The following is a 26,601-nucleotide window of genomic DNA, read 5'->3' as shown; positions in this document are numbered from 1 at the left end:
TAGGCACAAGCATCTACTCCCAGGCATGGAAAGGTGGGGTTTCTCTCTCAGCATCACTCCTTGGCTAACTGTGCAGACATGACTACTACAGATGCATCTGTTGACCACAGAGTCCCATTATGGTCAATAGGGTCTTGGATTGTTGTAAGGTTCCAACTGCATATTTTCATTTACAGATCAAGTCAACAGGTCTTGAAAGCCCAATGAAGCCAACAGGAGCTTTTCTATTGACTTGGGTGGGCTTTGAATCAATCTCACAGTAAACAAAGTAAAATAAAAAGAAATAATAGGAAAAAACTGACGTGATGTGGTTAGAATTGTTTTTTCCAGCACATCAAGTGCCAAATGCTTTCTTTAATAGTCATAATAGTGCTTAGTGCAAAATTTATCATTTAGAGGCAAATTACAAAGTAAGCGCTGTGTGTGACAATCTGTTACCTTAAAAGGAACAGCATCCTAAGTTGCGTTTTCTTTGAAGTTCTGAATAGTTTCTCAGATTTACTTGTTTATGCAAAGATATAGGTCATATCAAAATACTACTTAAATTGGCAGATACATGTCAGAGAGACTGTTTGTCAAAGGAAGGACTGTTTTGGCTCAATTTAACTTCATTCATAAGTTAAGAAATTATTACAAACTGTAATATAAGACTTAGAATAGGAAAATGTATTTTAATACAAAAATATGGATACAGTTCATTTGCGGAAGCCAAACCTTCTGTTACTGTAGGTATGAGCTACATGGGAGCTTGGCCACTGGACGTGGTGAATCCTTTTCTTGTGCCCTAGGGTGTAGGAGGTGGTTTTGGTGATGAGCAAGACCCCTGGCTATCAAAACTGGTTGCTCGGCCAGGTAACTGGAAGAAAAGTTTTAGTTTTACAAATATCATCAGATTTGCCCATTCAGCACGATCATTTCTGAGGATGAGAGAATCATAAGGATCCTCTCCAAAGGAAAGGGCTGAATCAGAATAATACTCCACCATTTTTTTTCTGTTAGATAAACAAAACATGCTTTCAGAAAAAGAAATTTAAGCTAAGTTTGTGTGGTCCATGCCAGCCTTTCCTGAAGAAGGAACCGAGGGAAAGAAAGGTTAGAGGGGAAACTCCTAAGGGGCTCTTTCCATGTGGAGGCAGTCTGCTTCACCATCTAGTGAGCTGCAGTTCTGCTTCAACCCCTTCCTATAGCCCAGTGTATTCAGAGGAAGTTAGGGACCTCCAAGCAGAGAGCCATTTGCTGTTGTGGCACCAGATTCATATTTGTCACACATTTCCTGAGACTTCAGCTCCACTGGGGCCATCATTCAGGGCTCTCCCCAGTTGCCACTTCTTTGGTATTTTTCTTTAAGACTGAGTTCCACAACACAGAGCCACAAAAGAGTTAATGCTTTAAAGTTGCATCAGCTCTCAACCTGGCATGTCTGTAAAGTTAAACAGAAGGGAAAGGGTGCATAGTGCCCCCAATCTTGGTCTGCTGCCATATCACCATAATTTACTTTATGACCCACTGCAATCCTAATTAAGATAGCATACATGTAATGAAGGCAGGACATGAAAGGGTAGACTGAAGGCGTATTTCTTGAAAAAATCCAGGAAGCTGCACACATCATTTTCCATGCATTAAGATAAGAAGGTTCAAATAAATGACTGTTTTAGTATCTCTGTATGTGGCTACAGAGCTGTAGCCCCATGTCAATATCATCAATAGCACAGTCTGAATTCAATATATTTTAGCTACACAGCCCCAAATATTGCTAAAGACCTTAAATAGAAAATGACTGCCCTTGAAATGTTTACAGCTACCACTTCAAAGTGATTTTTAAGGAACTCTTGATAATATAAAAATAAACATGACGTAGTATGTAAAAATATTGTAAGGACCTTTATGTCAAAACCTTGACAGCAGGGAGGCAATCTCTGAAATAAAGTATCTGGATCAAAAGTAACCCTTCCCCCGCCCCCATATATGGGACCTCACTGAAAAGAACAGCAAAAGCTAATACATGTGAGCTGTGTCATGTATTTTTTGTGACAGTCCATTACTCAGGGAAAATTCGCTATGCAGGCATAAGAACGGTCAGCTCTTACTCAGGTAAGTGCAGGACAGCTGAGCAGGTAAGACCCTCTCCCCAAACTCAGAATTAACTGGTCATCTTGGTCTGCCCCGAAGCAGACTCTCATTCCAGACTTAGTCATGGGCCACTTCAACAGCACATGGGGGGAACACTGGCATCCTTGTTTGGCCATTCAGTTGATTGTCCCACACATGCAACTCAAATTTAACTTCTCATCCACTCCACATGAGGAGTGAAATTCACAACATAGTGACTTCCAATATTCTCAAAAGCTCTGAGAAATATAAACGCAGAGAGACATAGTGGCAATTTCACTATAGAGATACTCTTTTTCTTACCTCTACTAGTGGATGCCAGTGAGTTATTGGTTTACGGGGATAAGCCAGCATTTCATTCCAGTGATCTCTTCCAAGTCCTTCAGCTTCAATTCCTGTCCTACACACCCCAATCACCTCATTGTGCCCTACTCTGAGGATTAAAAAAGGACAAATAATGTTTTAGAAATGTAAATAGATGTATTAACATCTTTGTAGTTGTTTGGTTCAGTACAAATGTTAAGATGCTCAAAGTGTATGTATCATTAGCACCCAAAAGCATGGGTTAGGGTGCAGATGCCATTTTTACAAAAGATACAACACTACAGATGGGGAATAACATGCAAAAAATAACCATGGTTTTAAGTAGCAAGTTTGTTAATAATGTGTATTTTTATTGTGTTTGAAGTGTGAGGAGACAAAAGGTAGGAATGGGAGGAATGAGGCTTCATGCATGCTCCAGGAGTTATTTTAAAATATATGTTTCAGGTAGTCAGTTTTAACAACTAGAACCTTATGTGTAGAAATATGATGGGATAATATAGACTTCTTATCAAAACAAACCAGAGGTATTCACATAAAAATATATATCTTGATATATATCCACCAACACAGAATGACTTTGGGCAAGTAATTTCCTCTCTCTTTTTCTTAGTTCCCCTCTCTATATAACAGGGTAATTATATTTACCTTCCTCTTTGAGATCAACAGACAAAGGCTCATATAAAAGGACTGAATGGCAAAATTCACTGTATCATTGTTTCTCAGAAGACTAGACTCTACATCTTTTACAGTCAATGGGGAAACATTCATTGACAAAAATTGGAGCAGGTTCAACAATTAAATGCTGTCAAAATGTTATAGTATTAAATTATTTTACTGCTATAATTTTGAATCTCTCTCAAGCCCAAGTCTATTAGTATGTATGGGTAAAGTCAGATCAAGCATGATTCTACTAGTCCACCTCTAATCTGATCAGTACCACCCACACTATTTTTGTCTTGGGGATGGGTTTAAAAATAGATCTTCTCCCTTGCACTAAACATTTTGGAAAAGGATAGAATGGAGCAGACCTTTGCCCATAGCAGAACACAGATGAGTGACATGATATTGAGTTATCTTCTACCTTCCTGTGAAGATACCTCTGTAGAAATGGACCTGGGGATTACACTGGAAAGTAAGATGAATATGAGCTAACAGTGTGCCCTTGTTGTGAAGAAAGCTAACAGCATATTGGACGGTATTTGTAGGAGTGTTGCCAGCAGATTGAGGGAAACGATTATTCTCCTCTTTTCAGCACTGGTGAGGCCACATCTGGAGTGCTGTGTCCAGTTTTGGGCACCCCACTGCAGAAAGGATGTGGACAACTTGGAGAGAGTCCAGTGCAGGGCAACAAAAATGGTCAGGGGGCTGGGGCACATGATTTCTGAGGAGAAGCTGAGGGAGCTGGGTTTATTTAGCTTAGAAAAGAGAAGACTAAGGGGGGACTTAATAGCAGCCTTTAACTACCTGAAGGGGGGGAGTCCAAAGAGGATAGACCTAGACTGTTCTCAGTGGGCATGTCCAGACGAGCACAGGCGTGTGGTATGTGGCACCACAGACCCATCTGTAGTGCCGTACACCGCATGTGCCACAGATACAGGTGTTCCCCACACTGCTAATTTTCAGTGCTGGGCAGTGGGAGGGGGTGGGGGTTGACACTGGGAGACCCCAGTGTCAAAAAACTTAATGCCTTAAAAAAGTGAGGCGGCACACATGGTGGCAGTGTGTGCAGCCCCAAACCGGAGCCTGGCTGGCTGGAGCCATGCTCTGGCTGCCAGCCAGGCTCCATGTTAATGGATCACCGTGGCTACAGACCCTGGAGGCCCTCAGGAGCCCAGGTGTTGGCCCCAGCCTCCCCTACCCCACTCGGGGTACTGTGCTGCATGCTAGAACCTGTGTGGATGGGAGTTTCCTGGGGACGAGCAACAACAGCACATATTGTTCCACTGCTGTTTGTCTCTGGGAAAATGCATGTTCTTGCTCATGGGAATGTGCAACAAGGAGCAGTGCTCTCCAGTTGTTGTAAGGGAAGTTTAGGTTAGTTATTAGGAAAATCTGTCTCACAAGGAGGATAATAAAGCATTGGAACAAGCTATCCAGAGAGGTTGTACTATCTCCATCCCTTGACCTAGGTAGACAGAGCCTTGGATGGGATGATGTAGTTAAGGATGGCCCTACTTCGAGTTGGACTAGATGACGTCCTGAGTTCCTTTGCAACCCTTATTTTCTATGCTTATATGATAAAGTGGTCAGGGTCATTGTAACTGGCCAGGGGTAATTAGCTTTCTAGATGCACTATGATAGTAAAAATGTCTCTATTGTTTGCGTTCAGGGACTAAGTCAGTTAGAAGCTGCAGCAGAATTATAAACCTCTTACACATGGTCCAGCCACCACAGAAGGGACAAAAATGTACACTGCTAAAGTGGGTTGCATTTACATGAAAGATTTCAGTCATGTTTGTGTATTCTTCAGATTGGTTTTTTTGATACCAATGGGATTAAATTGCAAGAGGCAAGGATGTTTGAGACTCATGCAACGAGTCACAAGCTATATTTTATTGAGACTGAATGTAACTGAATTACCAGGGAATTAAAAAAAAAGTCACTTGCAATGATCGGGTAATGACTTGCACAAGATTAATATTTTCAGACAGTAAACTGTGCTTACCGATCGTAATCCATCACAGCAATGGAGAGGCTGACCTGATCCACATTTTCTGGAGGGATGTCAAAGATGATGGCCTCATTATAAACTGGATTGAGTGTGTTTCTCTTTGTGGTTGTTTTCCGTTTTTTCAGTCTTCTCCCCTCACACATCAGTGATACTTTGACATATGGATCTGAGTAACAGGAAGTTGGTTTTATGTAGATAAAATATTGCATAAAAGAGCCGTGAGGTCTCTGAAAGTAAATGCTAATGACTACCTATGTTCATCAACATGGTCTTAGTGGCACAAGGTAACCAGAACTGTTTCCTCTGCATTCTCCACATCCTGCCTACTCAAAATAGAGCAAGGAGACAAAACAGACACACCATTCATAGAAATACAGGAAATAGATCTAAGGTTTATGTCTGCCTTAATCAGTTCTCTTGAAAATTGTATGTGGTAACTATCCACATGAAAAGTAGGATTTGCAAGTAGGATATTTTCAAAAGTTAAAAAGGCAATTAGGTACCTAAACCATACTGACAGTCAAGGGAGCTTGAAAACACTTGAAAAGTGCTTCAAAATGGGTTTTCAATGCTTTAATTTTTTTTATATTATTCTCTTCTCCCTTTGATATGATTTAATCAGGACTGATAAGTCCTCATAAAAGGAAAAGCAAAAATGTAATACAAACAGTTTGTGAATTAATACAATTAAAAAAAGTATATAGTTTTAGATTAATTATATGGAGCATTACATACACTATATATACAAGTTTTTAATGCTTTCCCAACATGGTATCTTTTAAAGATCAAATCTATTCTGAAGGATGGCTCCAGTAAATGAGATCGTTTGTCTCTCAGTGCTTTTCATACTGAGTTTTAATATATGACTTAAAGCAACCCAAAGAACAAACAAAAAACTCCACCAGTCCTATATTCTCAGGTTTTCTATAGCATATATCATCACAGTAATAGAAGTGGTGATAACAAAATTATACCTTTTGTTTCATGTGTACAAACTGTTGTCTTCAGCCTATGCTCTCTGTGATAACTACTACCTTCAACAAATTTGCTGTGATAATTTGGAACTTAGGAAACTATTGGGATGATGGTGCACAAGTTGAATGAGACTCTTCATTTCACTTTTTCTTAGCAATGTCTTCTTTGCACAGCTAACACAAAGAAAATAGTGTAACCTGCTCTCACATTTTTGTCACCAGCATGAGCAGATGTAATTACATGTATATCAATACTTATAATTTGAATATGTAGTTGAATAAGAAATTGCCATTTTTACATAGCCATGTTTCAGAACAGAAGTCTGCACTGTGAATGAAGAGGAAGAATACGCACCTGAAGAGCCAGTAATGTCCATGGCCTTGAGATTTCTACATTTGATGACTGTTAATGTCATTCTCCCAGCAGTGGGTAAATAACAAAGGGAAAACATGATTTCACCCAAATCTATGCTTTCCTGAAAAGGGGGGAAAAAGGTGGTTAGGACTTTGTTATGCATTCCAACAGTTCAAACATCCCAAAATGTTATAAAAATTCTAAGTGTGACTAAATGAACCTATTTTTGGAGATGTTCCAGCCTTAGATATTTGTAAAAAGATTATATACAAGCTACTTCAATGGAGATTTATGCAAAACATGAAAAAACAGAAATGCAACAATATTTTAGTGACAGACTTTTGAGTTGCTAGACTGAAGGTTTAAACCCAAGGATAACCGCAGAACTCTTGAGCTTGTTCGCAGCTGGCAGGACAGGGTGTCGGATTCATAGTCAAGTACACAAGATACTGCACTGTAAAATCTTTATATGCCACAAAAGAAAAATGCTAAATTCAGTTCTGGGTGGTACTCAACATTCTACCTTTCCAACCTATAAAAAAGTGTTGAGATAGCAAGTCTAATGTGTGTACCCATATATTTCGGCCCTTTTCACAAAGGTATTAAAAACCTGAGTATGTGCACATGCGCACGCGTGCATGAATGATTCACTTTTACTTTGTAAGAGGATAGAAGAGGTCATTGTCTTTGTGAAACATGGTAACAGGAGTTGCTTTACCATTCCCTTTGTGGGTGTTTGACTGTGGAGATGGAAGGAAAGAATGAGAAAATTAGCAATATTGCTCTTACTATCTCCCACATGCCTGGAAAGAAAAGAGGGTTTAGGAAGTACCATACTGTGCCAGATGGACTAAGGCCAAATGAAATGTCTTCTTCTGAAAGTTAAATATCACTACATAAAATATATATATATTTTATATAGGAGGGACATAGGTTATTAATAGGACTAGGATTTAACATAGCAGTGGGGTAGAGCCAAAAAATATGACTTCTAAGAAGCAAAGTATAAACATGAAAAAAGGAGAAATAAATGTATGGGTTCTATTTCTCACTTCTGTCTATAGCATTTTCTCTAGTAAGCAAATAGATTTACCAGGTGGTCAGGTAGATAGAGTTATCACTCAACCCTAGTAAGAACAAAGCCCTCTAAGGCCACATCCAGATGAGCAGAGGCATATGCTTGCAAGCAACACAAATAGTAGTGGCACAAATTCGTGCTGCTACTTTGTACTGCCATGTCCAGCTCCTCCTGGCTCCTGGCTAGGCTCCACATCTATCAGGGAGGGCTGGCCAGCGCACAGAGTGCCTCAGTGTGGGGCTACCCAGCAGGCAGCCTCCGCACTGAGGCACCCTGCATGCCAGCCAACTGGGGAGTGGCATGAGGAGATGGGCAGGTGGCCCTGGGCTGCCTGCTGCCCGGTCTCTTTATTTGTCCAGGTGCACTCTACTTTTGCATGTCTTGCCCTGCTTTTTTTTATTGGGGCTTTTTTTTGATACTGGGAAATCCTGGTAACAAATTTTGCCACCATGCTGCTGATTAGTAGTGAGGCATGCAATATAACATGAACTGTGTGTGGTCTGTGGCACCACAAAGAGGCTTGTGGTGCCACAAACAACAAGTGTCTGCATGTGTGGTTTAAAATCTAACTGTTTAAAATCTTAAAGCTCAGAAATGTAAAACAGGAAGTTTTATATTAAAAATGAAAGCTCAGATCCTTAAAAGATATATAGGTGCCTAATGCCCACTGAAATAAAAATGAGGTATGTGTCCACTCCAGTACTTACTGAAGACAGTGGCTACTTAATCTTTATAAATGTTTGTTATTACAGCAAGTTCCCTTAGTAGATCATTTATGGAAAAGCAGCCATTGTCCTAGAGATGAACTTTTTTTAATAATAAGCCAAATTATTAGGGGCCAGAGTGAAATCTTTCATTTTTGAGGAGTTGGTCACATAAGTAGCTTTATTGATGTCCACAGGTCTTAAAAAATGTTCTTAAATTTAGACATATACTTTACTGCTGTCTTGAATAAAAACAGATTTAACCACATATTTTAGTATGTTACTTAGTCTGAATTGAAAATTGTAGGTTTTGGAATAGTTTTACCTTTCTATCGTATCCATCATAGGTTCTTCAGTTTCACACGTCAGTTTATGGACAGTAATTTTATTTTGGGATTTTATTCTGAGAATCAATAGGCTGCTATGCATGTTCATACCCACAACAGGCAATTTTCATTACATGAAGGTTTCCAAGGATTTTGGAATGGATTTTACACCATTTGATCCTCACCTGATGAACTTGGCTCACCAATTTCTTTTCACAGCTCTTACCTTTTGACATATGGACAAATGTTTCTTTTTTCCTCACAGTTCTACTTACAGTCTGAAACACAGACTGAAATGGCGCTGGGATCCCAGGTGGTAGTAACATGGATCTTTTTGGCTTTTTCAGGATATTTCTTTAAAAATCATAATTCAAGTGAAGATAAGATATTTTGCCTTTTTGATGTCTAATTGTTAGTTTGCTAGACTATCACTAGAATTATCTATACAGTAAAATAATAGCAATGCAAACATATGGAGATGTAACTGATGTTATAATGCCAGAATGAGGACAATATAGTATTACAGTACAAGTTATGGTACACTAGAAGCAGACATATTGAGGTTAATTTTACTTTCCAAATAGTAGCTAGTTTCAGTGGTTGCATGGGCAAATAGAGATCCACTTGACTGTGGGTTAGAGCTTTGGGTGGGATTTTTCTGCTCTGAAAGTTACTGTTTTTTTTTTAGAGGTGGTGGGTTGAGTGTAGTTGAGTGGAGAAGAGCTCAGTTTTCATGAGATGGGTGTATCACATTGAATGTACATGTAATATAAAAGACAAAATTATTTGGGTAGTAAGAGCTGTGGATAGTGTCAGCTATCAAGGAGGAATACCCATATACATTTATTCATATTACGTATACATACATACAACAGTGCAAACTCTGCCACTGTATTTTGGCTATTTATGTGCCCTCTAGTAATAGTTCTAATCACAGTAGTTCTTAGTATAGGAAAATTCCATTTAAAGGAAATTGGTAGTGTATGAAAAGCAAAATAACACATAGTAGATTATTAGCAAGGCTTATTGTTTCTGTCCTTTTTTATGTGTCCTACATATGACAAACACAATACAATGATAATTTTCTATACAAAAGAAATGTAACAGGCTATTTTACAATATCAAATCAAGCTGCAGCTATTGTTTGGCCTGGGTTCCCTGTTACTGTGTCCCGTGTTACTCTTTGGCCTAAATAAATAAAAAGACCAAACTGAAAGGCACCATATTGTGAATCTCTCAATAAATTTAAATGGAAAAAGCAAAGACCTATGAATTTCAGCCATAGGTAAAAACATACGGGAAACAAGGTACTGCAATAATAGCTCTCACAGCTTGAAATTCACCTTTAGTTTACATCATTTGTGCACTTCTAAGAAAAGAGTACAAGCCTGTTCGGGGCTATAGATGGTTGTACAAAAGGCCAAGAATAGGAAGAGCATGTAAACTGATTTTTAAATATTATTTTGAAAACTTTTTTCACCTCTACATAAAAGAAAAAAAGAGAAAAATACAGCCTAGGATATTAGTATTCAAATCACTTGAACATAAAAATGTTATGAAAAATGTGCTCCAGTAGTTATAGAATGCTTGACATCAAAGCAAATTTTGAAAGTTTCAACATAATCAGAGAAAATGAGAAAATTTTTTTTTTATGTTGTTTTCAGAAGAAGAAAGAAAAATGGCAAGCCATTTTTAATGTGGCTATACTTTGGAATAGGCTTAACAAGTAAGATTAATGAATGTGTTAGATTCATATAAATGCTACTAGCACAAGTTGAATGTATGCTGAAAGAGGCTGCAATATTACTGTCAACTTCAGAAAATTGGACAAAAGTGTGTTAAGAATCACTAGATAAGTTCAAAGCAACAAGGATGTTTTCAAGGATAATTTATATGGATGCAGGATGTCACAAATGCCAGAAGACTTAGAACATTAGTAGAGAAAATACATGTATACTCAACAGAACAAAGAAGCAAAAGTTTATGAAAGGCTATATAGAAGAATCCAAAATAAACAAGAGTGTAGAAGGATTGGCTGACATACAGAGCCATGAATTGTTAATTTCACAAAGGTTATGACATCAAAAGAACATCCAGAACAGAGGGTTAATCATGGAACCAGAAACAAGAGCATTGGCCCTCTGGGTACCTGAAAAACTATATGATGAAAGAACTATTAATGAAAGAACTAGAGTTCAAGTCACTAAGATGCACAGGTCAGATAGTACCTGTGATGTGAAGGTCAGACATGGCAGGAACTGGTGATATTTGAAAAGAAAAGTTCTTATTGAAGAGATCCGTAGACCCTTTGGAACTGCTTCAGTGCCTTTTTCATTATTTCCTACAATACTGAGCAAATTATCAAGGATTCATGAATGATTGACGATGATGATGATGATGGTGATTATGTAATTCCAGGCTTGAATCATCTTTTTCTTTCCTTTATATTTCACATACTGATGATATATTGAAAATGACTTTGAAAACCTGTCATTCAAACGTTGTACACTCAACCGATACATTTGAATTCTTTGTGAAATATGCAGGTTGCCTTGCATATGAAGATAAAATGCTGTTCCTAGCCAAACTATGCTGCATTCCATATACTTCAAAAATAAAATAGAAGGAAAGCTGAGAAGCTTAGAAAGCATGGATATGACAGAAAAAGTAGGTTATTCAGAGTTAGTTTATTCCATTCCATAGTAACCTTATTCTGATTTGATGAGAACAATGAGGAAATTCAGGCACTTATCCAACAGAAGACAGCCGAATTCTGCGGTTGGCAAAAATGAGAGGCTTACCACCAGCTCAAAGCTGTAGTTCAGAGGAGGCTATGGGACATCAAAAGCCAGTGGCAGCAAGCGATGGCCATGGAAATCCAGAGTTTTGCTAACCAGTATGAGATGAGAAGCTTCTTTCAAGCAATAAAAGCCATTCATGGACCATATTCCAATGGCCCAACCACCTTGTGATCCCTTTTCAGGGATAACGTATCCATCAAGCAATGCTGGATGGAGCACTTCAAGACTCTACTCGACAGTGAATCTGAGGTCCAAGCTGCCACCATCAAGTCCATCCTTCAGTACCCAGTAATAGAACCTCTTGCTAATCCCCCATTTTTCAAGGAAGTCTGGTCTGCCATCACTCAGACCAAGCATATGAATTAATGAGAAAGTTCCACCTGACTTAAAGAATGCCAACATTGTGACCATCTTCAAGAAAGGGGACAAGTTGGTGTGTGGGAACTACTGAGGCATTGCCCTCCTTTCCATTGCTGGGAAGATTCTTACTCACATCCTTCTGAATCACCTCCTCCCCCTTGCTGAAGATGTTCTTTCAGAATCCCAGTGTGGCTTTAGACCATGTCAGGGCATCACCAGCATGATTTTTGTTGTATGACAGATCCAGGAGAAGTGTAGAGAGCACTGCAAGGAGCTGTTTATGGAATTCATTGACCTAACCAAGGCCTTTGACTCCATCAATTATGAAGCCTTTATGGAAGGTGCTTGCTAGGCTTGGTAATCCACTGAAGTTCATCAGTGTCCTCAGGCTACTCCATGATAGGATGACCACCACAGTCCTTTGCAATGGATCCAAGACAGACCCATTTACCATCCATACTGGTGTCAAGCAGGGCTGTATCATCGCCCCAACCCTTTTTTCCATCTATCTTGCTGTGATTGTGTTTCTCATTCATAGCTGCCTTCCTCCCAGAATTGGGGTTGAGTATCAAATGGACGGTCAGTTTTCCACTTGAAGTGCCTTCACAGCAAAACAACATTTACCAAGACTGGCACCACTGACCTTCAGTACACTGACAACTAAGTTATCCTTGTGCACACTGAGACTGATCTGCACTCCACCCTTGACCTTTTCTCAGGTGCCTATCACAGCCTGGAACTCCCCCTTAACATTGGGAAGACCAAAGTACTTCATCAACCTGCCCCAGCACAAGTTTCCCTGCTTCCCCGACAAATTACCATTGGTGGAGAATCCGTAGAAAACATCAAGCATTTCCCATACCTTGGCAGTCACCTCTCCCAGTCAGTCAGTTTTGATGTGGAAATTGAACATAGGATTCGCTGTGCTAGCATAGCCTTTGGAAAGCTGCTTCACTGTGTCCATGCTGACTGAGATCTGCAGGTAGAAACTAAGATCTTGGCCTACAATGCAGTAGTTATCCCCATGCTTTTTTATGGGTGTGAGATGTGGGTGACATACCAAAGCCATCTTAAGCACCTGTAATGGTTCTATCAGCATTGGCTCAGAAAGATCCTCCACATTAGATGGAAAGACCATTGCACCAATCCCAGCATCCTCTCTGCAGCTAACATCACCAGCATTGAGGCAAAGATCATGAAACATCAACTTGGCTGGGCTGGCCACTGTGTGAGGATGGCTGACATTCATCTTCTGAAGCAAGTCCTCTTCTCTCAACTTAGTCATGGTAAGAGGACCTACCCATGGAAGACACAGGAAGCACTACAAGGACACACTGAAAGCATACTTTAAGAAGGGTGGCATCAACCCTACAAATTGGGAAGTGCTGGCTGGTAACAAGCTTCAAGTGCTGCACCATACATCAAGCCACAGCCCACTTCAAAGGGAACAGTCTCACTCAGGAAGCCAAGAAATAGCAGAGGAAGGAAAGCACACAACATCCTGGCCAACAGTTGTGCCCCACACCCCTCCCGCCCCAAAGGTACCACTTGTCATATCGGTGGAAAAACTTGCAGACCATGGATTGGATTCCTCAGCCACCTTAAAACTCATCAGTAACTGTCCCAGCCCCCCAGCAGACATCATCTTTGTATCAAGGGATAGTCGATGATGATGAATAACCTTAATCCATTCTAATTCATTCATTTCTATGGTGACTAAAACATCTGTCAGCCAGGAATAGTTCACAGTTGCTTGCAGATATGATTATAAGTATTACAGTGATTTCACTCATGGGTGTGGAGCCCTTGTTTAGTTATGTGCACTGACTACTTAGACTACATTGAATGTGTTGCAGACTTACTTTTAATAAATTAAGCCCAAATAGTCTGGTAGAGAGGGAATAACCTGGCTGGTCATTCCCAATATCAGGACAGAACCACGTCCTGGAGCAAAGTTCTACACCTTTCCATTATCTATACACACAACTTCTAGTACAGGTGAGCTGCATCCCTGAAGGAGGAGGCTGGAGTTGCCCTGAAGTGCACAAATATTAAAGAAGTAGAAACACGTTGCATTTTGCATAGTGATAAAAATGAATTATTCAGTGAACTTGAACATCTACTATTTCAAAATACCTTCGCTCCTCTGTGTTAGACATTTGTAATGTGTCTATGACTATAAGATCAGGGTGCCAAAAAAACCATAAGTTCCATTGAGACAGTCCATAGACCCTATTTTACTGTCCTCTGTCCCTGGGGAGCAATGCCACACATTCTAGGGAAAAACCATCATGGAGATTGCCATCAGCTACTTGGAAGAAACTTGCCATTAGCTACTTCCTCATTTTAGTTTAGTTTTGGTTGTACTGTGTGCTGTTGGGGCTTTGCGTGTGCTTTGCGGAGAGTACACACAAAGTCAGTAAGTGTGGAATGGTGGCTACCAATTCTTTCGCCCAATGTTTGGAATGCCCTGAGATAATTATTTAGCTCAGTGAGTATAGGCTCATGCTTTTGGTGCAGGGAGTCCCAAGTCCCAAGGTGGACAGCACCGTTTATGTGAACTCTGACTCAAGAGAGAGAAACACAAAGAATTTCAGTCCAAACACCATTATAGAAGTATTTATTTACCTGTAACATTAATTATTAAGGTTGCCACAGATTATTTTAGGAGCAAAAATGTGTATTTAACTAAATAATTTTATAACTGCTACAGGATTTGTTTTTAGTAATGCCAGTGAAGTTTCCTGACTTTCATTAGTGTTGAGTGTTTTTCCTCCTCATAAATTAAACTGAGGTTGCAATTAACAACTAGCTTTACTGACAGATACTCATAATGATTCTCTCCCAAAGGCTTCCAATAATTTGTACAAACAAGCAGGAAACTTGGGCACAGCTGCACAAATACAAATACATTCATTTGATACTGTGTATCTTTTATGCTTTTATTTCCCTTTTGTGATCACAAACCATCATGAAGGACCAAGAGTGGGAACAGTGTAAGCACTACACCAGCTTCAGTTCATTTTTATTGCTCCCAGTTTACATGACTAGCTAATGCATTCCTGCTACAGTGATGCAAAAAAGAAATACAAAAATAGGAACAACAAAATTCAGGGAAAGGTATTGGGTACTTTTATTAATTCTGTTATATAATTAGAGGTTATGGACTATCCAATATTAAATTCTCACCCATACTGAGGGACCAAATCTGAGTGATGCTGATCATGCAGACTCAGTGGGGGTTGTGTGTGCTCACTGCGTCTCATGATTGAGCCTTCAGGTCCTGACCCAGAGGCTAACGAAATCACTTGAAAGGCCAGTTTTCTGGAGGATGGAGCCTTACCCCTGACCACTCCCCACCCTCAACTCACCTGCATGGAAAGTGTAGCAGCAGTTTTGCAGAAGCCCCTCACCCTCTTCTCATTCATAAGGCAGGTAATCAGTATATCTGGCCCTTAGGATTGTGGTTGTTGGATAAACCTTCATTCTTTCCCCTTCAGATACAAACTTGTGGATTTTTTCCGTTTGTTCTCAATGGTTTCCATAGAAAGGTTCTCAATACACAATCAAAAAGTCAGTTTTAAAGTTGAAATCCCTCCAAATAGAATTAGGGATCAAGCAATGTTTGCTCCTTCTCCTTCATCAGTAATCCTAACTCAAATGGGGTAAAGTGAAGCTGTAGCTAAATTGAAGTTTTATGCCTCAAGGACAACAGACTGCAATTAGAACTTGTTTAGTAATCTGCTTGATGACATGAGAACTAGGATACACTGCAGCTCATGTGCCAATAGCTTTGCAGGTTTTATAATGCTAATGGGGTGAAAAACAAACAGGAAGTAGGCATGTGAAGTGAGATGGTATCTTTTTTACATCATTCTTTTTCAGACAGTAACTGCATTCTGTCTTCATAGTCAGATGACCTATTTGCATTTTAGCTTTCTCTAACTCTCAAAGTTGTATCTCTACCTATTGTTCCCATGGGCTATTTAGATGTTACCAGGGCTCAGCATGTTAGGCCCTTTTATGGGCTTATTTCTCATTAACTGCTACTATTAAAACATAATATTCTGTTGTAATAGTGTAGATCTCCTTGAAACACTGTTAAGAATTAAATGAATTACCTTCACATTATTAAAATGAAAACCAAGTGAATTAATCATTCAGGCTTTTATTTAATTTCTATTTAGTTTTTCTATAGAACTTATTAAATATAATTTAAATGTTTAAGTGTTAAAGAATAGATTTTAGATGAAAAGAAAAAAACCTAATGCTGACAATACTTGTGTATTCTCCATGTCCATATCTAGATTTCTAATAAGCCATATTGTACATCATCATTATCACCACATATTGGTTCAATTTCCAAATGAATGTAAATTAAGGTATTTTGTAAAATAATGGGCCATTTTTCAGAATGACAAAAAGTTATTAGAAACACATGTATTCTATTCTTCTTCCTCAGTCAATATATTCTAGCAGCCACAATCAATTGACAGCAAACTACTGCTTTGAAAACCAAAGTTATGTAGGTCTCGGAACTGCCACATTTCCTAACATATTACCTACCTCTGGGATAGTTCTATTAATTCAATATAATGCTGGGAATAAGGTCCATAGATAGCCTAACATTACAGGAAATGAAAAAATATGTTCTGGTTTTTGAAACTTTTGGATGTTCTGATTTTCCACCAGAATGCTTTAATGATTTTTAATATAGAGAATGAGTATGCACTCAAATATCTAACTGGGGATAAAATAAAGCAACTATATTGACAGATAAAGATCATGGTAGGGTTGGGTAGACCTTAAAAGGAGAGGGAACTGGCATTCAAGAGCCAAACACAATTGCACTGAGGGCATCTCCAGTTTTGTTGGGAAAATCAAAACAGCACTGGCTCATTTGTCACATTTATCTAGCCATGTGTCTTATCACTACGTTACTTTGATGCAAACAAGCATCCAGTCCACTTGATAGAACCATATTTTCCACATTTTTAATGCAGTAAGTAATTGCTATTAGCAGTTTATCTCTGGGACCTTGTCAGCAATTGTGGAAAGCTGCATTATAAACCAATAGATAAACCAACTAGATGCCAGTTGGTGCTAAGGGCTAGTTCTAATGCAGTTCAGGTAACCTTCCTAAAACTTGGTTTAGAAAATTACATAGCATAATCACAACAACACAGTCAACAACAAACAGAATCCACCCCAGCTTTCAGCAACCAGAGGGGTAGAAGAGGCACCAGTCTTTGCCCTGCATAATCCTTTCTGGTTAGTCCCTCATGAAAGAACTACCCTGAACATCCTACTCAAGCTGTATCATCTCAAGACGCACCCTCTGTTTATCTCAAGACTGATCCTTCCAGTAGGAAGTCACATGATACCTAGCCAGCTGACCTTTTCCCATCATGTACCTTGAAGACTTCAACTCCTAGAAATCCCTGGTGTTAAAAGACTGTCCCTATAACAAACATGATAGCTATATCTGCAGTTACAGGCCAGTGTTCTGTTACATGCTTTGTATGTTGTTTTAATGGCTTTTTTGGTCAAATCACAAAGCATACATCACTCTGGCTGCATCTAATCCTAAACAAATGTGATGTCATCTCCTAGTTAGCTGCTACTTAGACTTGTCTTAGTAACGCAGCTATTTTAGTATCCAAGATATAGTAAGTATTACAGTTGGCCCCAAGAATTAATTGCCAAAAGGTAAATCTGTCATTTTCTCAAGAACTTCTCTCCTCCCAGAACTTCTTTCCTGACTTCTGTCTTACTCAAGCTGAAGTTGAGGAAACTGATTTTCGTCCATGAAAGGTACATCCAAAGTTGGGAATGAACATGTTGTTTGGTGTATTTTGAAATGAGCATCAACAACGTATTATTGGCAGATTGGACTGACATCCAATTAAAAGAGGTGGCGGCGCTGACTAAGATTCTCAGGAAACAACAGCAGATGTCCATTATGGCCTCTGGAATCTGATAAATATGAGTGCTGTTTGGTCTTAGGTTTATATATGTATAAGTATGTGGTCTAAGCAGCATTAGTATGTCCATTCTCTGTCCATAATGATGAGGACAGTTTCTAGAAGGATTATCAGTGTCCACTTCCTGCTCTAGTGTATGACTGAGCTGGGTCAAGAGAAAAGTAAATGTGATTATCTTTAAAAAAAAAAATAGCAGCTAAACACTCACTCGACTCAGTAATACTTTGCACTAATCAGCAAAGTATTATCTTCAGTGTTGTTGGCAAACAACAGTCTCACATTGTTCTAAATACTGTGTTTATAAGGATGCATCTTTTGCATTATTACTATCTTCAGTTTCCTATGGGAAGAATGTGACACAGAGATGTAAGTCCTTGTCACAGCAACACGTGACCACTTTCCACTAACACTTTGGGCAGTGGTTTTACTGGCAGAAATGTTTGAGATTATAGGTCAACTTCAAGTGAATAACACACAATATTAATGGAGAATTAATAAATGTTTGGTTCTAGATATTACTTTTAAAATGTAATATGAACCTAATCGGAAATAACATGTGTCCCATTTGTCCAAACAGAAAACACAGCAATACAGCTTAAATTTTAAATATTGAATGGTTGCAATCAATTTCTTATCATCAATCCATCAGAAAACGGATTCTTTTCGAAAATTTCTAAATTGTTTTGAGCAATTCACCTATGATTCTTTCTGAGCTGGCAACAGGCATTTTGCAAACAAAAAGAGGCATTTTACTGAATACACTATCCATTATGTATTATTCACTTATCTCTGATTTTATTAATTTGTACCAGAAAATATATTTTAGAATAATAAAAGAGTATAGTGTACTTGGCCATATTTCAAAGGTATTTAAAGGCTGCATCTTAGTTTATCTTTACTTAAATCAATCAAACCGACAGAAGAAATTGATGGATTATTTATTGAGGACTTACTTTCCCAATGATATATAAGCAAATTTTGGGGAGATTAAGACTCTACATTCAGATATCTAAGACTTTTCTTTTCCACAAGAAATATTACAATGTGTTAATAATTATAAATTTACATTAAAAATTAAACTGCTTTAGCACTTACAATAGATACATGCTGTTTATTGTACAATATTTTCAGACCACAGAACAAGGAAACAATATGAAATGAAAAATAACGGAACAAAATACAAATAACAAAAAATGAATAGCAACAGTTGGAAAGTATAAGAATAAAAATGAGCATGTGGAAGCCAATCCTGCACTTTGCAAAATGGTTGCAACTTAATATCATAAGCAAAGGACACTCAATTGAACTGCAGTAATTAATAGATTTATAAATGTTAAGGCTAGACAATAGAGATCATCTAGTCTGATCATTCTCATAATACACATCATAGAGTTTCACCTAGTAATTCCAGCACCAAAACAAAAATTCCTTGTTGAACTACAGCTTATCTTTTAGCAAGGCATCCAGCCTTGGTAACACCGTGATTGAATAAGAATCTACTGCAATCATTTGCTAACTACCTCTCACTGTTAACATTTAACGTTATTGCCACTGTACATCTTTTAGCTTCAGATTCCAGCCACTGGATCTTTTTACAAGTTTACTTCCTAGATGAATGGGCCATTTACTGTCAAAAACTTCTGCACACGTAGGTAACCTTTTCATATTAGTTAGGGGTAATTCTTACTCTTATGCACCTCCAAAACAGAACATGAATATTTGATGATGGGAGAAATATAGCCAACTTCCTGGAGGACTCCAGAACTTAAGGAGAGGGTCACCCTTCTGTACATGTTGCATTTTGGCCCAATCCTAGGACTGTAACTTAAACACAGTATGAGTGACATTCTGGGCCTGAGTTACATGCTGCAAGAATATACATACCCATAATTCAGAGATGATAAACTTGAGAAAACATACAAAGTAGTCCAAAACAGGGGGAACCTGGTGAGGGAAGTATATAAAAAAACGTAACTTCTCCCCCTCTGTTTAAAAATGACTTAGGCACCAAAACAGGACATCAGCAAGCTTTATGTGCCTCAGTTCAACATACCAATCTAACCTGCATCCCTGCTTAGCAGTTGCCTAATTCTGGAGACATCAGGACTTGCATCTAGCTGTGTCACTGGGCAGCAGTGAATACAAGATTCATAGGCCTACAAGGAAATGAAGCAATAGGGAGCCTAAATGGGTAGCATAGTGGTTTGGGCATTCAGCTGAAAAGGGTAAGGCCTTGGTTCTACCTGTTCTCCAAGAGCAGTGCATGCATTTTATCCTGAAAATCATTGGATAAAATATAGAAATAAACCCTATAGCAGGGACCAGAACCCATGTCTCCTCAGTCTTAGCTTTGTGTCTACTTAGTTACTACACAACAGACTCCGTCTTCCTTTTGCTTCCTTCTGACATCATAAATCTTGCTTTCCTTTCTACACAATATCCCAGCCCTATCAGAAAGCAGCCTCCTCAATACCAGTTTAACCTACAGCATGATGGCTAGGGCACTTGACTGGAAAATATGGATCCAGAACCCTCAAAAGGGTCTAAACCCATTCACTTTCTGGGTGAGCACTCTAACCACTGGATTATTATATAGAAGACAGGCAGTGCCACTTCCTCCAGTGCCACAGTTGTAAACGCAAAACAGCTGCAACCACATTTTGTAAGGATCCAGAATATGCCTACCTAACAGGCCCTCGGAGTGCTTGGGGGGCCACTTTGCCTACTTCTTGAATATCAGCGATGCTTAGCTGGACGTTGACACATAGCCACTCAGGCTTGGGCTGTACTGGGCATATTCAGGTTGCTAGGAAATTTTCTAATAACAAAGGTTGAGTTAGGTCTTTTAGGGTCAAGGGCAGGGTTAGGGTTAGGCAGCCACTGATTACAATGTTTATGAATCACCATTTTGGATTTGAATGGACTTTAGATGTTTAAGTCCTTTTTTTTGGCATCTAAGTTGTTTTTTATCCCATGATCTTAGGAAATAACTCCCCAGTTCTCCACTACTTCAGCGTTATGTAACTCTGTGCAGGATTGGCTCCTCAGTCTCACCATTCCTGAACTGTAAAAAAAATGAAATAATTAGAACTAACCTGGATATAACCTATGTAAAATAGCTAAAATAACCTCCACAAACAAGTTTCTGGTAGCACAGTTTAACCTGTATATATTAAAAGGACATATTATAGCTTATTTCATTTGTCAATAAAACATTTCAAGTGACTAGAAAAACACTGTAATAATACAAGGATTAAAAGGGCCTACAACAGCCTGATGAAATAATATGTAGCTGAAAATTATTTTTAATATGTTTAGGGGTCACAGTTTACAAAATATTTCAATCAGGAGAGAGGTTATTCATAGAAGTGCAACAGTGTACTCGATGCTATATTTGTTGAATGCCTAAAGCTTGTGACAGTTTTCCTAAATGGCAAGTTTTTGATTTGAAGTTGCAAAACAGTGGTTCATTAACTCCAAACAGGATATTATCACAGTAAACTAAGCACTGTAATTGGGCATTTTTTCCTGCAGTTTGGAAGAGATTTGTACTAGCTACAGCAGCTAAGAATGGAATAGTTTTCAACCAGATGTGTATTAGCATGTCTCTCAGTAGCATAATTTGGTTGGTATTATAGTCTGTTGAGAACACAGTGTTGGACTACTTGAGGAATTACAGAAGGCAGAAATCAGTCTATGGTAAAAGATTAAGTGAACATTTAAATTTAAGGTACCACTGAATACTTAAAAACAGCAAAACAGCAACAAAACTCCAAAACTTAATGCTATACAGTAATTTAATCAAAATAACCACTCAAAACTAAGGATATGCAATGCTTAGTGTTAACGATGAGTACAAAATTGCTACGTCTCAATGAAATCAAAGCATATTAAAATTGTTTTGTTACTGGGTTAGAGCCTTTGCCAAAGTAATTGTAATCTTTTAAGCAAGAAGGATAATTGGGAACTTACAGGGATGTCAATACTGTATCTCAGTTGTGATTCCAATCAGAGTATGTGTCCATGGCTCAATGCAGCAGGATGTAGGGATACCAGAGCTCCAGAAGTGTGTGGTGATCTTGCAGGTGAGTACAGTGATCCATTAACATAGTTTTACTTGTTCTAGAACCTGAGCTAGTATTTCTGCACAGTTCTTCACTGTGCTGTATAGATATATGAGCTCACTGAGTTCTAGCTTGCATATCTAGAATGTGCTCCATTTGTTGTAAGGATATACCATAAAAGATCAATTAAACCCCATTTGCTCATGACATGATACACATTTCTTAGTTCTACATTAACAAGCTAAAATACAAAGTCCAGTGAAGATAAGTAGAAAAAAAGATTGGACTTATTCATATACCGTACCATAGTCGGGTATTTTCTCTGTTTTATCTAATTACGATAATCTGCTTGTAAAATCAGCAGTAGTATGGGTTCCAAATGACCTACTGTATTGGATATTACTATCAGAAGGAGGCAGCTGAGGGACAGCTATTTGTTTTTGTCTTTTTTAAATATTGAATAACTGCCTGAACCGTTACATGTATGATATTTAACCACAGTATTAATAGAGGTACATTAGCAAGGTAACATTATTTTCTTATATTATGTACTTATATGACTCTTAGCACCTGATTATTGCTCAGTCTTTAATGCATTTATCCTCATAGAACCCCAGTGAGAGACTTTTTATTCTGATTTCAGAAACAGGAATAAGTTAGTTGCCCAAGGTCACACTGGAAATTGTGATAAAACAAGGACTTGAATGCAGTTCTCACAAGCCCAAGACTTACACCAGAACCATAGGACAATCCTTCCTGTCTCCAAGAGGCCATGTTTCATGGATTTGCTAGGCCAGGGAAATAGTTGGTAAAACCACTAGTCTGGTTCAGCTTAGATATGCCTGTATTCCTCTTACATTTACACTGCACATCTGTGTCGAGAAGCTAGCCCTACCTTTCATAGTATCAGTCAATACCCCAGACTATCACTTAAGATACGACATATTATTGTCCTGAGAATGAGAAGGAAGGCTAATTTTTCTCATTGGTTTTGGAGGGAGAAAGAAGAAAAATAGCTGCCTGTCTACATTAGGGAAGTGACATGGTTACTGTAGCTTGTGGTTTGTGACTCAGCCCTCAACCTTCAAAGAGAATTAATGGGGCTCACAACAACTGGTTAATATCCTAGCTCCCTGAATAGACTTTGAGTCAAGCTGGTCATTTTGTTTAGGAGGAAAAACAATTAAATTGCATTTCAGTGAATTTGTTTTTATTTTTAATTTTTACCTCTAATGGTTAATGTGCAGAAGATGGAACAACAGAACAATCCATCCTAAACTTGTAAAATTAATTAACATTTGAAAAATGCTGTAAGAACCTTGAATGAAAGGTACAAAGCATTATCATCACAAAACAGAATAACCTTAAAAAAAGAGCTTCTTGAAGCAAAACAACATGAGAAAGGGACTAATTAGATGATTCAACACAATTTCATATTCCGTCAAGAGAAATTTTAATATCACTTATGCATCTTTATATGTCTATGCATTATAGTAATCAGGATTGATGTCAGGCAGGACAGTCATGATACCGAGGTCAGTTGTTTAAGCATGTGAATGAGAGGTACCTCTGATAGTGGTTCTTTGCTTTTGCACTGCTCTGTATCCAACTAAGTACAACAGCAACAGGAGGTTGAGACACTAGGCTGTGCAATCAGCTGTTATAGCTGTAGTGGACGGGAGGCTCCAGGCAGCATCAAAAGAATCAAAGGCTATGAGCAGACTCTGACTATGGTGCACCCAGGCCAGGAGACAAAACATAGGGCAGATAGGAAACAGTGAAAAATGACGGCATAGAGGTCACAAATGAGGCAATCAGTGGCAAAGATGAAGGAGGTGAAAGAAATAGAGAACAACCAGAAAGTAAAGAGACTAGATAAAAACAAAAGGAAGGCAAAAAGAGGGCAAAGAGAAAGAGTGGGAAACACTGACTAGGAGAAGTGAGGCAATGGGATCAGTGTAATAGAAGAAAAAGAAACATACTAAGTAGGAATGGATGTAGTAAGAGGCTGAGTCCCTCTCACTTGGGATATGCTACAAAGGATAGTATATTGCACCCACATACTTCTGACCCAGTCTCCCAGACACCATAAATCCTGTCTGTGGTACTAGACCTACTCATGCTGAAAAGCATGGAGATAACATATGGCTTGGGGTAATATAGACACTCCAGTTGCCTTATGAATGGCATAGCAGACAAAACCCCCTTTTTTTTTTAAATTGTCTGATGCTGACTGCGAAAGATTAATTTGACTTTCTGGGTTAGGAAGAAAACACCTGGCAGGGAGCCTGCTGTAGTTGTAGCAAAACATCACCCATTTGATAATGTTTGTTGGTGACTTATGCAGGCCACAATCCTCTTTTTCTTACTTGAAACAATAATCCAGTTCTCTCAGTTCCCAAATTTTCTCCACATGTCTTACTGCTCTCTACTAATATCAAGTGTCTGTAGTCACCATTAGCTGTAAAGAACATAAGACATGCCATAGATCCCTTTAATTCATTACTCTGTCTCTGACCATGGCTAGTAGTAGATGCTATACAGGAATGGCATAAGAAACAGGGCATGAGTAGAAATCTCTGACTCTTGCTATACCTTTTCAGTTACCAACTGCAATGTTTAGGGATGTCTAGGGTCTGAGGTTACATTCCCAATTGTTGGTTTTATAGCCCCTACTGGACTATCAAAGCATAAAACTGATGCTTCATATAAGGTCCCCTAATCTAAGGCAGCTGTTAGAGACCATTTTAGGCACCAGGATATCTTATCCTCCATCATTTCTTTCATGTAGAGTCCAACAAATGAAAGAGTGTGAACAGGAGCATAGTGGTCCTGGCTTTCAAGCAGAGGGATACTTTAAAGGACAAAGCATTTTCCTAATAGGAAAATTGTTAGCAAACAATAAAAATTGTTGTGAAACAGTGACTCTTTCAGGCATATGATTTAATTAATAAGCCTAATTTACATGTGTATCATTTGCCATAAGCATACTTCATATGCTCCAAGAAGAGGGCCTTTTTCTAATTAAATTTCATAGCTTAATACGCATCTTATTTTCCATGCTCAAAAGGAAAATGCTATCAAGTGTTTTTACCCAGGATATGATGATAAACAATATAAACTCTCCATACAGTATAAAGCAGAAATGAAAATATCATCAGTTTAACACTTTTGGGACATATTACTTACTGTGGTGGCACAGTGGATGTCTTTCCATACAGTGGCTTCCCTGGAGAGATCAGAGACTTCAAAAAGGTTATCAAGAATAACTTCCCCAATCATGTCATGTCTAGAAAATCTGTCAAAATCATATACACTGAAATGCAGTTTCCTGTTGCTGAGTTGATCATAGGCTACAGGAAACTGAAAGATTTCATCAAAGACAGGATTTAAAGTCTTTCTGTGAACCCGTGTCTGAAACTTCTTTTTCCTATCTGGAAGAAGGTAAATCTTAACGTAGGGGTCCGATGTTCCTGTGAAGTCTTTAGCAGGCAGATCTAAGGCTTTGATAATTGTAACAACAAGAAGTTCATTTTCATAATCATACCGGAGAGTAAAGTTAAGCTTTCCACAGGTTTTCACATCTTCTTTCTGGCCATCTGAATCAACAGATTTCTGTTTGTAGAGTTCTGGTTTTATTCGCCCAATGCTGGTCGTTGTCTCTCCCCTTTGCAAAATCGGATCGGTCCCCATGTTAAAATCAACACTGGAAACTTGCATCTGCCTTGGCAAGTGCCTCCTGAAAGAATTGTGCCTGCACACACATACACACACATGCGCGCGCACACACACACACACACACACACACACACACACACACACACACACACATACACACACAGAATTAACTTGGGTTATCTCCATGAAATGTCTGGATTGTACCCAACCATTTTGCAAAGTTTACATTGAAAAAGCTTAGGCGTTGGGTTTTTTTCCCCTTAAGCAGTAAAACAATCTTGATATAAAAATGTCATGAACTGCATACAATAAAATGTTGATATTTAAATCTTTAACCCATTTTTTTTTGCAATACACATATCCACATGCCTTATTTTGAAGAATGCACAACTGAAACTGCAGTAGACATTTTGGTAGTCAGCATGAAACAACTCAAATGAGGCTAATGGAATGAGGCTAAAAGGCCATTGTCAATTAATACCACTTTTGTCATAGAATGTGTCCTGGCATCTTTAATAAGCACAAGTGGCCAGGATGTCAGTTTTTCATCATAACATATAGACTGTGACTTTGGCATCACCCCTGCAGTGTGATTAGAGTGTTACTTGACAGCAAAGAGTACTACCTACAAAATCTCTATCAACCCTTCCTCTCACTCTTGGGTGTTCTCTATCCCAGTATTTACCAAGCTCAAGTTTTTGAGATCTAGAAAGACCATAAGTTGACATGCCTACAGGTTTTGAGCACAGCACTTTATTATTATAGGTCCCAGTTCTACAGATGTTTTAAGTCTCTGCTGGACTGATAGCACAGCTGATTTCTTCACTAATGCTTTTAACAATTCTAGTGGTTTTAAATTTTAAAGTGTTATTAGACATTGCTCATTTTTGTCTGTGTCAACATTCACGTAATGCTACCAAAATAACGTATTTTATTAACATAAAATAAAACAATTTGTACTTTGCTATAATTGAAAATATAGAGAGTGCACTTAACATAGTTTCATAGTTTCTAGGGTTGGAAGGGACCTGAGCAGATCATCTAGTCTGACCCCCTGCCATGGCAGGAAGAGCACTGGGGTCAAATGACCCCAGTAAGGTGGTCATCCAACCTCCTCTTAAAAACCCCCAGGGTGGGAGCCTGCACCACCTCACTTGGAAGCTGGTTCCAGAC

At 38.6% G+C, this 26,601-nt stretch overlaps 1 protein-coding gene across 1 annotated transcript in view; it reads right to left on the bottom strand.

Moving 5' to 3' along the window:
• Window positions 1-377: 377 nt before the first annotated feature.
• SYT10 (synaptotagmin 10) overlaps window positions 378-26,601 on the bottom strand; it is a 101,127-nt gene continuing 74,903 nt past the window's right edge. Inside the window, exons 3-7 of the mRNA XM_019515453.1 lie at window positions 24,940-25,504; window positions 6,434-6,554; window positions 5,099-5,270; window positions 2,413-2,542; window positions 378-856 (exon numbers count right to left, since the gene is read on the bottom strand). Coding sequence (XP_019370998.1) covers window positions 785-856; window positions 2,413-2,542; window positions 5,099-5,270; window positions 6,434-6,554; window positions 24,940-25,504 — 1,060 coding nt within the window. The 3' untranslated portion in view covers window positions 378-784. The remainder of the gene's footprint in view (window positions 857-2,412; window positions 2,543-5,098; window positions 5,271-6,433; window positions 6,555-24,939; window positions 25,505-26,601) is intronic.

The sequence above is a fragment of the Gavialis gangeticus genome, unplaced genomic scaffold (genome assembly GCF_001723915.1).
Source record: "Gavialis gangeticus isolate Ggan-Ray unplaced genomic scaffold, GavGan_comp1, whole genome shotgun sequence".
Taxonomy (NCBI): domain Eukaryota; kingdom Metazoa; phylum Chordata; order Crocodylia; family Gavialidae; genus Gavialis; species Gavialis gangeticus.
This window is presented reverse-complemented; position numbering and strand designations above follow the sequence as displayed.